This window comes from Scardinius erythrophthalmus (genome assembly GCF_964197995.2).
Source record: "Scardinius erythrophthalmus genome assembly, chromosome: 5".
In the NCBI taxonomy this organism is placed as follows: Eukaryota; Metazoa; Chordata; class Actinopteri; order Cypriniformes; family Leuciscidae; genus Scardinius; species Scardinius erythrophthalmus.
In genome coordinates, this window is record NC_138225.1 from 27,026,246 (window position 1) to 27,039,267 (window position 13,022).

The 13,022-nt window shown below is 42.5% G+C and overlaps 1 protein-coding gene across 2 annotated transcripts in view; it reads right to left on the reverse strand.

Annotated features, from left to right (window-relative positions):
* cnot6l (CCR4-NOT transcription complex, subunit 6-like) overlaps window positions 1-13,022 on the reverse strand; it is a 30,705-nt gene that overhangs the window by 9,253 nt on the left and 8,430 nt on the right. For both annotated transcript variants that reach the window (XM_081366314.1, XM_081366313.1), the window contains exons 8-11: window positions 12,391-12,545; window positions 12,158-12,309; window positions 2,204-2,431; window positions 1,310-1,512 (exon numbers count right to left, since the gene is read on the reverse strand). In XM_081366314.1, coding sequence (XP_081222440.1) covers window positions 1,310-1,512; window positions 2,204-2,431; window positions 12,158-12,309; window positions 12,391-12,545 — 738 coding nt within the window. The remainder of the gene's footprint in view (window positions 1-1,309; window positions 1,513-2,203; window positions 2,432-12,157; window positions 12,310-12,390; window positions 12,546-13,022) is intronic.

Consider the following 13,022-nt stretch of genomic DNA (forward strand, 5'->3'; position numbering starts at 1 on the left):
TTGAAAACATCTGCACAGTAATTGAATAAAATCTAAACATGTTAATAAAAACAAATGTGCACAAATAATGATAATATGATACGCTTCAAAACAGAGCGGAACAAAGCGCGTATGCGCATCGCGGGTGCAGAATGATGTGCTTAATGCAACATGGAATCACAGTGTTCAGCGCTGCACGAGTGCGCATTTAAAAGTTCACGGCACAGAGCGAAGAAATGTCGAGGGCGCAAATCCTAGTGTATATCAGTCCAACAGTTTATTGATCATTTGTTTCTTCACAGTTTTAAACTCCAGTTATTGTCTGATGCCAATTCATAGTCTTTGTGCTGTGTAGGCACACGGTAGCAAGTGAGTCATTTAGAAACAGCAAAAAAACTCCAAAATAAAGTCATTTTATGCAAATCCACAGCCCTTTATCTACAGATCAAGCATTATAACGTCAATGTCACATTGGAGAAAGTTTTACCGTGTATCCTGTCGTAACCGGACGACGCGCGCTGTTTGAATGCTGAACGGAATGATTGACAGCTGCAGACGAGTTTGTGAACTTTAATTTAACATTGTAAATATACTACTGTCCCTCACATTAAGCTATGAAATGGCTTCAGATGACTTTGAATATCTTGCTGGAAAACGTAATTAGTGCTTGTCTATTTATTTTGGTCCATGACTCCCCCTTGTGCCGTAACGTTAGGCCTATAAAAGAGCGCAATAATCGCGGTTGTCTGAAACAATCGCGGTTAGATCAAATAATCGCGATCAGACGGTTATTTAATTATCGCGACAGGCCTACATTTATTGTGATGTTGTGAGACTATTTACTGACTTGATATTCATTTGTCAATTAAAGATTCATAGAGTTTTGTTGTAATAAATGAAAAATGGTGTTCTATAATAAATAATTGTATTCTAAAGAAAATGAGCAAGAAGCTATGAACTCAATTAATTAACGCACATCTGAACAACCTCACTGACCTAATTCTGTAATTTGTCAATAAAAAAGATGTTTGGCCCCAAAATGTTTCATTTTTTGCCATTTCTAGAGCCCTTATGTAGAAAATACCCAAGACCCTATATGATCTCTATTCCCATTTTGAGTAAAAAAAAGGTAACACTTTATTTTAAGGTGACTTAGTATAGTAATAACAGTAAGTTATGCATAAATAAGTAACTAACCCTAAACCGTAACTATATAGTAAGTACATGTAGTTACTCAGTACTTATTTGAGCAAGTACAATGCAACTGTCACCTTAAAATAAAGAGTAACACAAAATAATAGAAATATCTCTGAATTATGAATCTCCTTACCTTGAAGTCATAAGTGTAGTTGGTGTAGGGCATGAGATTCCCTTCATAGGCACTCTTCAGCTGGAAACTGTGCGTGATGCTGCCATCAGGCTTGCCGTTTTTACTGTTGCAATTGAAGTTGGTTAAACAATCGCTGTACCGCAGTTCCTTAAAGTCTTTGTGATTTTCTGCAACTCCACCACTACTCAGATATTCCACCACACCTGTGAGGAAAAGCCAGGAAACCTAGTGATGCTGAGGCAAGGGCTTCATACCCAAATCTGACTTAGGCAAAAGTTGATGTCATTATGTCTCTTAGCACTGTCATTAAAGGGACAGTTCACACAAATTTTTTAATTATGCCATCATTTACTCACCTTCATGTCATCCCAAACCTATTTCATTTTTTTCTTCTGTAGAACATAAAAGATGTTATTTTGCAAAATGTGTCAGTGATTTTTGTCAATACAATGGAAGTCAATGGTTTTCAAAATATCTTCTTATAAGTTCCACAGAAGAAAGTGAGTCATACAGATTTGCAACGACATGAAGTTGAGTAAATGATGACAGAATTGTAATTTTTTGGTGAACAGTCCCTTTAATATCGTAGTAGCAGGTGGATGTGGTTGGGTAAGGAACAGAAAGGCCAATTTCATATTTTATGGCTTCTGTGCTTGAAGTTGTAGTTCATATTTCAGACTGGCCTTTTCAAAAGTTCACACTTATCACTTATTCGAATGAACCACACTAACAGAGCAATAAAGAGTTCACCAGAGTTCATTTTATTCAAACCAAACATGCCAAGTGTGAAGACACCCTTCATAAGAACTTACTTACACAATACAGATTGCTCACGTGTGTTCCCCATTCTTTCTAATTATTTATCTTTAATAAGCAGTTCTACATATAACTCACCAGAGTCAGGGAGGGAGTTGAGGTCAGCACACAGGACGATAGGGATGGAGCTGGTGTCTGACGTGGGCGAGGCAGAGTTGATGGATCCTGAGGCCCTCTCAGCGATACTTTTTAGCTCAGACAGGAACATCATGGTCTGGATGAGCTTCACATCGGAGTACTCTGGATCCCAGTGCATGTGGGCATCAGCTACCAGCAAGAGCTGTTTCTCTGGAGGCTGCTTTAAACCTGCAATATAACACCACTAAAGCAAATGGGACGAAAATATTTCAATAAAGAGGAGGAAATGGAGCTGCCTCCTTTAATTACTGAGATTTGGAGCTACAATTCACTACATAACATCTAGATAAGATCTTTTATTATCAAGGTCATTGAAACAGGAGAAACCCTGAAACACTGTGAAAACAGGAAACTCTGTTTTGAAAGTGCAATTTCCATTTGAACACAAAATATTGTGAATTGATTTCACAGGAAAAAATGAAGAAAATGCTGAGAAAGAAGAAATAAAGTAGAACTTGGGTCTTATATGGAAGTAAAATAATGACAAATGTTTTTGAAACAAAAAAACTTGTTGAATTGCACTACTTGAAAATGAACTCTGCTTGCATTTTAATGGATTGTATTTTTAGGGCTTGCTTTTTTTAAGGGCTGAAATTCAACATGGTTGTATATTTAAGCTGTGAATATTTCAATTCAAATGTTTTCATTTTTAAAAACTCACTAATCCATATTCACATCCCCAATAAGGTGCGAGTTAGGTCTTTTATATCACTGTATTAGTCCATTTAGTGTCAAGAGTCCTGACCGCAGGGGAATTCTGGACGATGACGTATTGAGGGAATCCCTAGTTATGCAGCACAGCCCGTGATATAAAGTTAAGAAAACTAAACAACCGAGAGAAATATGTCTACTACTTCAGATTTAACGTTTTATCTGTACATCAGCATCGGGGGGATAACATTACAGGCTAATCTCGTTCACGGTAGAGAAAGCTGCTTATGTATAAAAGGCTCCTGGAGAAAGAAGACTTCTATTGTGGGACTTTTATTTTGATAGTTATTTTAGAGTGCAATACCCGGTGTTTCCAGAAGGAGGCACTGTTGTTATTGTTTGCTGTCTGCTGCGTCAATATACAGTATATTCCTGAGAGAACAGCAACTGCTCACCTAGAAGTTTATTCCTGCCTGTTATTTGGATGTTCGGTGGCGTTTTGGTGTTAAAAGTATTAGTACAAGACCATAAAGTAAGTTTTCTCTGATTTCTCTATGTTTTAACCGTGTTTTCAGTGGATATTAAGCTTTGTGCATTTAAATGTACATGCCCGGACATGTACCGATTCATGTGCGATCGTCTGACAGAAAACTAATACGTGATTTATGCTAGATATAGTCAAATGTGACAGTTTAAGTTATATGTCTGTAATCTGTTAACTAATTATTCTGCAGAAGAATTATCCAGTATTATTTCCTTTTGATTATACTAATTTCGGAAATTAGATTGTTTGGTGATGCATCTGGATTCATTAATATGTTAGTGCCAAAGCCATTTTGTTACCAGACCAACAGTTTTATTGTCCTCAATTGCTCATCCTATGCATATTGTGAGATTTAACTGTGATTTAGAGGTAATACTGAATATGTTAGTATTCTTAATTAAGAAGTGACTGATTCATCTGTGAAATGTACACATTTCTACTTTTACTAATGTAATATGTTTTTTTTTGTTATTTTAGACTAATATTCAATACACTTTGGAAAGAAGCATCAGTCTCCTCATTCCTTGTGTCCTGACCGACACCCAGGGGTGTATACTGCTAACAAGTAGAACTAGAGCCTAGCAGTATTCTTTCCTCTCCAACAAACTGGTCCTTCGAGCCGGATTGCAGTGTTCATTCCTGGTACCATGGAATCCGATGAGGAGATTGTTGGCGCAACCAGACCTAGACGCCGAACGCGTCCACCAGTTCGACTTCAAGATTTTGAAGTGCAGTATGTAGGAGGCAGACCTGTAAGTGAACATGCTATTTCACAACCCTGGGAGGTACCTGCACACATTACACCTCTCCATTCATCATGGGACCATCCTGACTACCCATATGATGATGCTGCTCCTCCTCGCGAAGGCCCTTGGCTCAGACCTCCAAGTTTCAGTTATGCAGAGCGCAGCGAACACCTACCTCAGTCATTCACATCAGTCCAGCAAAACCCTTTTACAGAGCCTGAATTCTATAACGAGCTCCAAGCCATTCGCAGAGAAAATGTACAGCTGCTGAAATCACAGGAAGCTTTTCGTGCAGACCTGATTGAGTTGAAAGAGGTTCGTACTGAGATCAAAGAACTGGTCAAAGTTGCCCAAACCCTTAGAGCAGACCTCAGCACAACTAAAAGTCATGGCCGTCCTCCAGTGCGACCAGAACCCCAACTGCCATCCAGTCCTTCCTGTCGTGTAGCCCAGACAGAGCTGGGCACATCAGCTGATTATGAAGATTGGCCTGAGCTTCCGCCCTGGCCTGAGCCAGAATCAGAATTGAGAAGAGGTATGGAGGCTTTAAAGTTAACAAAACCTGACACAGCTACATACCAACCAGAGTTACCAAGGTATTCAAGGATCTCCCAGGCTCACCCTGCACAATCATACAGCCATTCTCAGTATTACTCTCAGAATCCAGATTGGCTACCACCGCCTCCAACACCTGAAGATCTCAGTGTGTTATTATCTTCGGCGGCACAGACCTCGTATCGGAAACCCTTATGTGCCCAAATTCCAGTTTCTTCCCCCCGACTTGGGTCAATACCAACTCATTTGAAGCATCCAGCACCTGTGGTCAAGGTAGAGTCAAACATGCCACATTTACCACACTCCTCAGAGTATGTGTATAGAGGGCCTACCCCTACTATTCCCAAGTTCAGCCGGCCGGATCCAAGCGAGTTTGCCAGATTTCGTATCGCTTTGGAGAATCTGCTTCCTCCAGATGGGACTGAACTCTTTAAATATCAAATACTGGTTGACCACTTAAAGTTGGATGAAGCTAAACTGATTGCCGATGCTTTTTTGAACTCGCCTACCCCATTTACTGACACCATGGTGGCCCTCCATGAGAAGTTTGGTCAGCCCCACCAACTAGCTTTGAGGAAAATTGCCAGTGTCCTGGAAGCCCCTGATGTAAGGCGTGGGGATGCAGTTGCATTCCAGAAGTTTGCTCTCCAGGTACAGTCCTTGGTGGGTTTGTTGAAGACTTTAGGACCTGAAGGTGACATTGAACTGAATTGTGGGTCACACGTCGCACGCCTTTTAAGCAGACTTCCTTCTGAACAGCGAGCGGAGTTCCGCCGTCACATGTTTCGACAGCCTGGAACTGTACCTACTTTACATAATCTCTCTAACTGGCTCCGTTATGAAGCCTGGTGCCATGACTTTGATGTAGAGATCCCCTCCCGCGGGGCTCAGGACCGACAGACTTCTAGACCTGTACAAAGTAAACGGACTGTTGCCATTCTTCATGGGGTTGGAGGGGCTCAAAATGTAACTTCCCTGTCCCCTCAGAAGGGTATGACTCCACTGACCAAGGCCGTCGAAGTGAAACGATTCTGTCCCTTCTGCGATAGTACAGAGCATTATTTGAGTCAATGCAAACCATTTGCTAAACTTACCACTGACCAGGCCAAAGACTGGATCCGAGGTAATAATCGTTGTTGGCGCTGTGCAAGGACTCATCATGCTGCACAGTGTGACCTAAAGAAGCCCTGTAACCTTTGTCAAGGCAAACATCTTCGCCCTCTTCACAATGTAAATGTGAGATCCTCCCAAGAGGATACGGTCAGTGATGAGAAGAGTTGCCTTACCAGTTCCTCTCCAGACAGATTTTACCTGGACAAACCTGCTGTTGGGACCCGTGTCATGCTCAAGGTAGTACCTGTACATATCCGTTATGAAGACCGTACTCTAGACACCTTTGCGCTTCTGGATGACGGCTCTGAGAGAACCATCCTGCTCCCAACTGCTGCTAAAGCCCTAGGCATACAGGGTACACCTGAAGATCTCCCATTGCACACGGTGCGACAAGACATTGAAGTTCTTCATGGGTCATCTATATCATTTCAAGTATCCCCATCCCATAAGCCTCAAACCTCCTACAAAATTGAATATGCCTTCACTGCAGATCGCCTCAATCTGTCCCGGCAGTCTTATCCCATGGATCATCTGCAGAGGAAGTATAAACACTTACATGGTCTTCCTATCCTGCCTGTGAAAGATGCTCAGCCTCTACTCCTGATTGGTTCAGATCAGCCACATCTCATCACCCCAATTGAGCCTATCAGATTAGGTTCTCCAGGTGGACCTGCTGCTGTCCACACACGCCTGGGATGGACCCTCCAGGGCCCCGCATTGTTCATGGGGCGGCCTAAATCCTCCCATCAATGTCTACTGACCTCTGTCCTTCCACCACAAGATGAGCTCTTTAAGAATGTTCAAAGATTGTGGCAAATAGAAGCTGTTCCACACAGGGATGAGAAAGAGGTTACTCGATCCAAACAGGATCAGGAGGCTTTCAAGTTACTTGAAACCAAGACCATCCGCACAGAAGTGAATGGAATTCTTCGACTGGGGACACCATTACTACGACAGAAGTCTATGCCTCGGTTGCATGCCCCTAAGGAGTCAGTCATGCCAAATCTGCGCAGTATCGAGAAGCGTTTGTTAAAGGATCCAGTGAAAGCAAAGACCTATAGTACAGAGATGGAGAAGCTAATTCAGACAGGAGCTGTTCAGGAAGTAACTGAGGAGTTAGACTCTGACGAATGTTGGTATATACCCCACCACCTTGTCAGTCATAATGGGAAATCCCGTGTTGTTTTCAACTGTTCCCACCAATATCAGGGGCAAAGTCTCAACCAGTATCTGTTGCCTGGCCCCACCCTTGGAGCATCATTGCTAGGTGTACTCATCAGATTCAGGGAGCATCCAACTGCAGTAAGTGGTGACATCAAGGCAATGTTCCATCAGGTTCGCCTCCTCCCTGAAGATCGCCCCCTACTGCGGTTCCTTTGGCGTGATCTGAAAGTGGATGAGCCTCCTAAAGTCTTTGAATGGCAGGTGTTACCCTTCGGCACTACATGCAGTCCATGCTGTGCCACTTATGCTCTGCAGCACCATGTGATCGAGCACAGTATTGCCAATGAGTCCCTCAGGTTCTCAGTGGAGAAATGTTTTTATGTGGACAACTGCCTTCAGAGTCTATCTACCCCTGAGGCTGCCAGGCACTTGGTCGACAGACTGAGGGAGATGCTTTCCAAAGCTGGATTTGAGATACGCCAATGGGCCAGCAATGTTCCCAGTGTTCTGAGTCACTTACCCCCAGAAGCTCGAGCTGAGAGCTTGGAACTTTGGTTGGCTCAAGACAAGGCTGACATACCAGAGTCAACCTTAGGCCTAAGCTGGAACTGGCAGACTGATACCCTGGCGTACAAGCACCGACCTGTTGTATATGAGACTCCTACCCTCAGGAATATCTATAAGGTCCTAGCCACTCAGTACGACCCTTTGGGACTTTTTTTGCCTTACACCACTCGAGCGAAGATCATTATTAGGCAGCTATGGAGCAAACAGCGGGGTTGGGACGATCCGAACCTACCACCTGAGCTACTGCAGTCATGGCGTGTCTGGGAGAATGAGCTCCAGTACCTACCAAACATCAATCTCCCTAGGACTTATGTCCCTCCTGAGGTAAAGGATGGTGCCACACATGAAGTCCACATATTTTCAGATGCTTCCGAGCAGGCATATGGAGCTGTGGCATACTTAAGGACCACTGACGAGAAAGGCCAAGTGTACCTGTCTTTTGTGGTGGCTCGATCCCGAGTGGCCCCTAAACGTTCTCTTTCAATTCCTCGATTGGAGCTTTGTGGAGCTCTGGTGGCCGCTCAGCTAGCTAGATTGCTCAAGAAGGAACTGACCTTGCGAATAGAGACCACAGTGTTGTGGACGGACTCCTCTACAGTTCTTACCTGGCTGAACTCTGATTCCTGCCACTATAAAGTCTTTGTTGGCAACAGAGTCGCCGAAATCCAAGAGCTAACAGAGGAGTGTTCCTGGCGTTATGTGGACTCAGCCAGCAATCCTGCAGACGACCTCACTAGAGGCAAACCTCTGAATGTCCTTACAGAGATGAACAGATGGTCTCAAGGTCCTCCCTTCTTACTCCAAGATCCAGTTACCTGGCCAGAATTGCCTAGAACAGACCTGAAAGATGATCACACAGAGCTACGGAAGTCTGTCTTCTGCGGAGCCACTGCAGTGCCACCCCAATCAGTCATCCCCGATGTCTGGACTCACAATACTTGGCAGGAACTCATGGATGCCACTGTAAAGGAAACTCCGGCAAACCCTACTCCTGAATCCTTTCCCAATGCAGAGGACTATCGTCAGGCTGAGAACCTTATTCTTAAGCGGGTTCAGCAGGAGTCCTTTCCCAATGACTATCAGCGTTTGGTTACTGGGAAACCAGTGTCCTCAGACAGTCGCCTTCTTACCTTAGCTCCTGAATTGGACAGATTCAATGGTTTAATCCGAGTGGGAGGTCGATTGAGGAGAGCGGAGTCCATGGAAGAATCTACCTTACACCCCATTGTGTTGGATGCTCATCACCCAGTCACCCAACTACTGATTAAACATTATGATTGCAAGCTGCATCATCCAGGGCCTGAGCGAGTCTTTGCCGAAATCCGGCGTTATTATTGGATCATCCGTGGACGTGAAGCCATTCGCCGACATCAGCATGGGTGTCTAGACTGTCAGCGTTGGAGGGCAAAGCCAACTGTTCCGAAGATGGCAGACTTGCCTTCGGCCCGTCTCCGTCTCCACAAACCTGCTTTTTACTCATGTGGAGTAGACTGCTTTGGACCCATGCTTATTAAGATTGGGAGACGCACAGACAAACGCTGGGGTATAATCTTCAAGTGTCTAACAACTAGAGCGGTGCACTAGGACCTCCTCAGTACCATGACTTCTGATTCCTTCTTGATGGCCCTTAGGCGGTTTGTTGCACGGCGGGGAACACCTGCGGAACTGTGGTCAGACCAGGGAACGAACTTCAAGGGGGGGGAAAGAGAGCTCAGGGAAGCCTTTGCTGAAATGGCTCCTGACTTACAGAAACAGCTTGCTCGTCAAAAGATCCAATTTCACTTCAATCCTCCAGCAGCCCCACATTTCGGAGGAGTGTGGGAGAGAGAAGTACGATCAGTAAAGTCAGCCCTTTATACCACAGTGGGAGCTCAATCAGTTCCTGAAGAAGTCCTGCTCACAGTCCTTCTAGAGGTGGAAGCTATTCTTAACTCAAAGCCTTTAGGATATGTGTCCTCTGATGTTGCAGACATTGACCCAGTGACACCCAACGGTTTGCTCATGGGGCGGCCGGATGGTTCCTTGCCTCAGGTAATCTACCCGGCATCTGAGTTGTTGAGTCGCAGACACTGGAGGCACTCACAGGTCCTATCAGATAACTTCTGGACAAGATTCATACGAAACTACCTTCCAGGCCTCCAGACCCGGCAAAAGTGGCAGTCCTCTCCCCCAGACCTAACTGAGAAAATGGTTGTCATGGTTGTAGATCCACAGATACCCAGGGCCCTCTGGCCTATTGGACATGTCATCAAGACACATCGCAGTCCGGATGGACATGTCAGGTCTGCCGATGTAGAAATAAAGGGCCAGGTATACACTCGACCAGTAGCATGCCTGGTGATCCTCCCAGCTCTGCCAGATGACTGAAACAGTTCTGCAAACTCGCCTTAAATCAAGTCGCCTTTTAGTAGGAGCAAAGTTGCCTAGCATCTTCGGGGGCGGCTGTATAAAAGGCTCCTGGAGAAAGAAGACTTCTATTGTGGGACTTTTATTTTGATAGTTATTTTAGAGTGCAATACCCGGTGTTTCCAGAAGGAGGCACTGTTGTTATTGTTTGCTGTCTGCTGCGTCAATATACAGTATATTCCTGAGAGAACAGCAACTGCTCACCTAGAAGTTTATTCCTGCCTGTTATTTGGATGTTCGGTGGCGTTTTGGTGTTAAAAGTATTAGTACATGACCATAAAGTAAGTTTTCTCTGATTTCTCTATGTTTTAACCGTGTTTTCAGTGGATATTAAGCTTTGTGCATTTAAATGTACATGCCCGGACATGTACCGATTCATGTGCGATCGTCTGACAGAAAACTAATACGTGATTTATGCTAGATATAGTCAAATGTGACAGTTTAAGTTATATGTCTGTAATCTGTTAACTAATTATTCTGCAGAAGAATTATCCAGTATTATTTCCTTTTGATTATACTAATTTCGGAAATTAGATTGTTTGGTGATGCATCTGGATTCATTAATATGTTAGTGCCAAAGCCATTTTGTTACCAGACCAACAGTTTTATTGTCCTCAATTGCTCATCCTATGCATATTGTGAGATTTAACTGTGATTTAGAGGTAATACTGAATATGTTAGTATTCTTAATTAAGAAGTGACTGATTCATCTGTGAAATGTACACATTTCTACTTTTACTAATGTAATATGTTTTTTTTGTTATTTTAGACTAATATTCAATACACTTTGGAAAGAAGCATCAGTCTCCTCATTCCTTGTGTCCTGACCGACACCCAGGGGTGTATACTGCTAACAAGTAGAACTAGAGCCTAGCAGTATTCTTTCCTCTCCAACAGCTTACATGTGCAAAACTAACTGTGAAGACTTAAATGTAAACACAGCTTTTGTGTCTTTATCAGCTTTTCCATAACTCCTACTGGCCCTGATAATCATCACAAATACTGACCTCTTTCTCCATTTCTGTAAATCAGTGCTTTTATGAATGAATGACTCTCTCACCCGCTGCTCTAGTCTTCATCAACAGCTGCTTGCACCCCCTGCTGGTGAGATCGACTAACAGCTATGGAGATTTATTATCTATCAGCCGTTCTGGATGTCAAATGTTGAATTTGTCTGTTGAATTTGAACCACTGAATTTGTGGAAGCGAATTTGTAAAGCGAAATAAAATGGACCGAAGTGCCTGTCGAATATTATAGGTTGTATATTTAAACAGAATGAATGTTTTGGAAGTGAAATCTGAAAGGTGAATATGGATTATTGAATTTTTAAAAATGAAAACGTGTGAAATGTTTTGAATTGAAATATTCACAGCTTAAATTAAAAACCAAGTTGAATATCAGCCCATACAAATGCAAGCCCTAAAAATACAATCCATTAAAATGCAAGCATGGTTAATGCAATACATATTTTTTCAAGTAGTGCAATTCAACAAGCTTTTTTCATTATTCCATAGTCTTATCTGAAACACTGCTGCCAAATGTATTTTGATGAACAACTGAAGACTTCAGAGACACAGACCAAGAGACCAACTGAAGACTTCAGAGACACAGACCAAGAGACTGTTACATTTGTCACATTTCAAAAGTGTGCATGCTGAAGAAATTGTATTCAGCCGGACATGTAGTGTTATCACTGAAATACAACCTAGCAATACATTTGACATGACAACCACAGAATGTGTTTATCAGAATTCTGTTTATCAGACCACAACATAACCCAGCATTTTGGGTTACAAAATTTTGACTGCCATAAATGTTCAATTTAATTTAATTGTTTTATCTTCTTAAACACTGAGAAAAATGCTATTATTGATGTAATCTTTCAAGGTGTTTAACATCCAGGCAGCAATCAATGTCTTATATATGGATAACTGGATGGATGTGTGGATGGATGAATAATATTTTTGGCCTAAAAATTAATTTACTTTATTTTCAAAGACAGTAGTTATTATTGTCATCTCAGGTACACATTTTTAACTTTGAGATCTACTGCCATCTACAGGACGAGGCTAAACAGCAGCGTGTGAAGAAGAGGAAACCAGGAGCTATTTAATGTCAATTACAGAGTTATCATTCAATGTCCTTACCACTAGTAAATAGGTCTTCCTTCACCTCCAACAAGACAGCTACTCCAATGTTATCTTTGGTCATGACTCTGTTTAGCATAACCTCTGAGCCCTCTGAATTTGCCATCGCAACCTGATTGAACTCCACTGTGTTTTTCTGCACCAGAGCGAATCTAGAAAGTAATAAAGGGGCAAAATATGAGCCGGATGTCAATTCACTTTAAACCTTGTAAAAGATGGAAGGGGTTACTCACTTCTCAGTCTTGAAGAAAACAGCACAGCCGTCCACATGTTTCCGCTCCTGTTCTGACACGAGTTTGGCACGAGACTTTGGACAGAAAAAGCCATCATATCCACGCTCTTTCAGTGTTTCCAGAAAGAAAGTGTAGTACTGCTCTGTTTCCACCTCCTACACATGCAGTTGGAGAATTAGAGCTAAGTGGAAACCACTGCAGATATCAAAAGGACCATACAAACTTCAAGGGAAATCTATTGTTTCAATGCATATTTAATCATTTAGCTTTGTTTATTGTGTGTGTGGGGGGGGGGGATAAAAAAAATACAAATAAAACTTTTATCCAGCAAAGATGCAAAAAAGATCAAAATTGACAGTAAAGTACTTTTACAATGTTATAAAATATTTCTATTTCAAATAAATCCACAAAAAATAAGGGCACAATTTGCTCTGTAGTGCACCCCTTTTTACCTGTGTTTTTGAGACTGTAACATGCTTCAAATTGCATGAAACTCGACACACACACATTAGAGTTGTCAGCCAGTAAACATGGGCTAAGGTCTTAATAGTGGGCATGTAGAAGGGGCTCAGTAGTGCTACCTTTGAGTAAAATGGGGGGAAAGTTTTACCTACAATCATCAAACTCAGTAA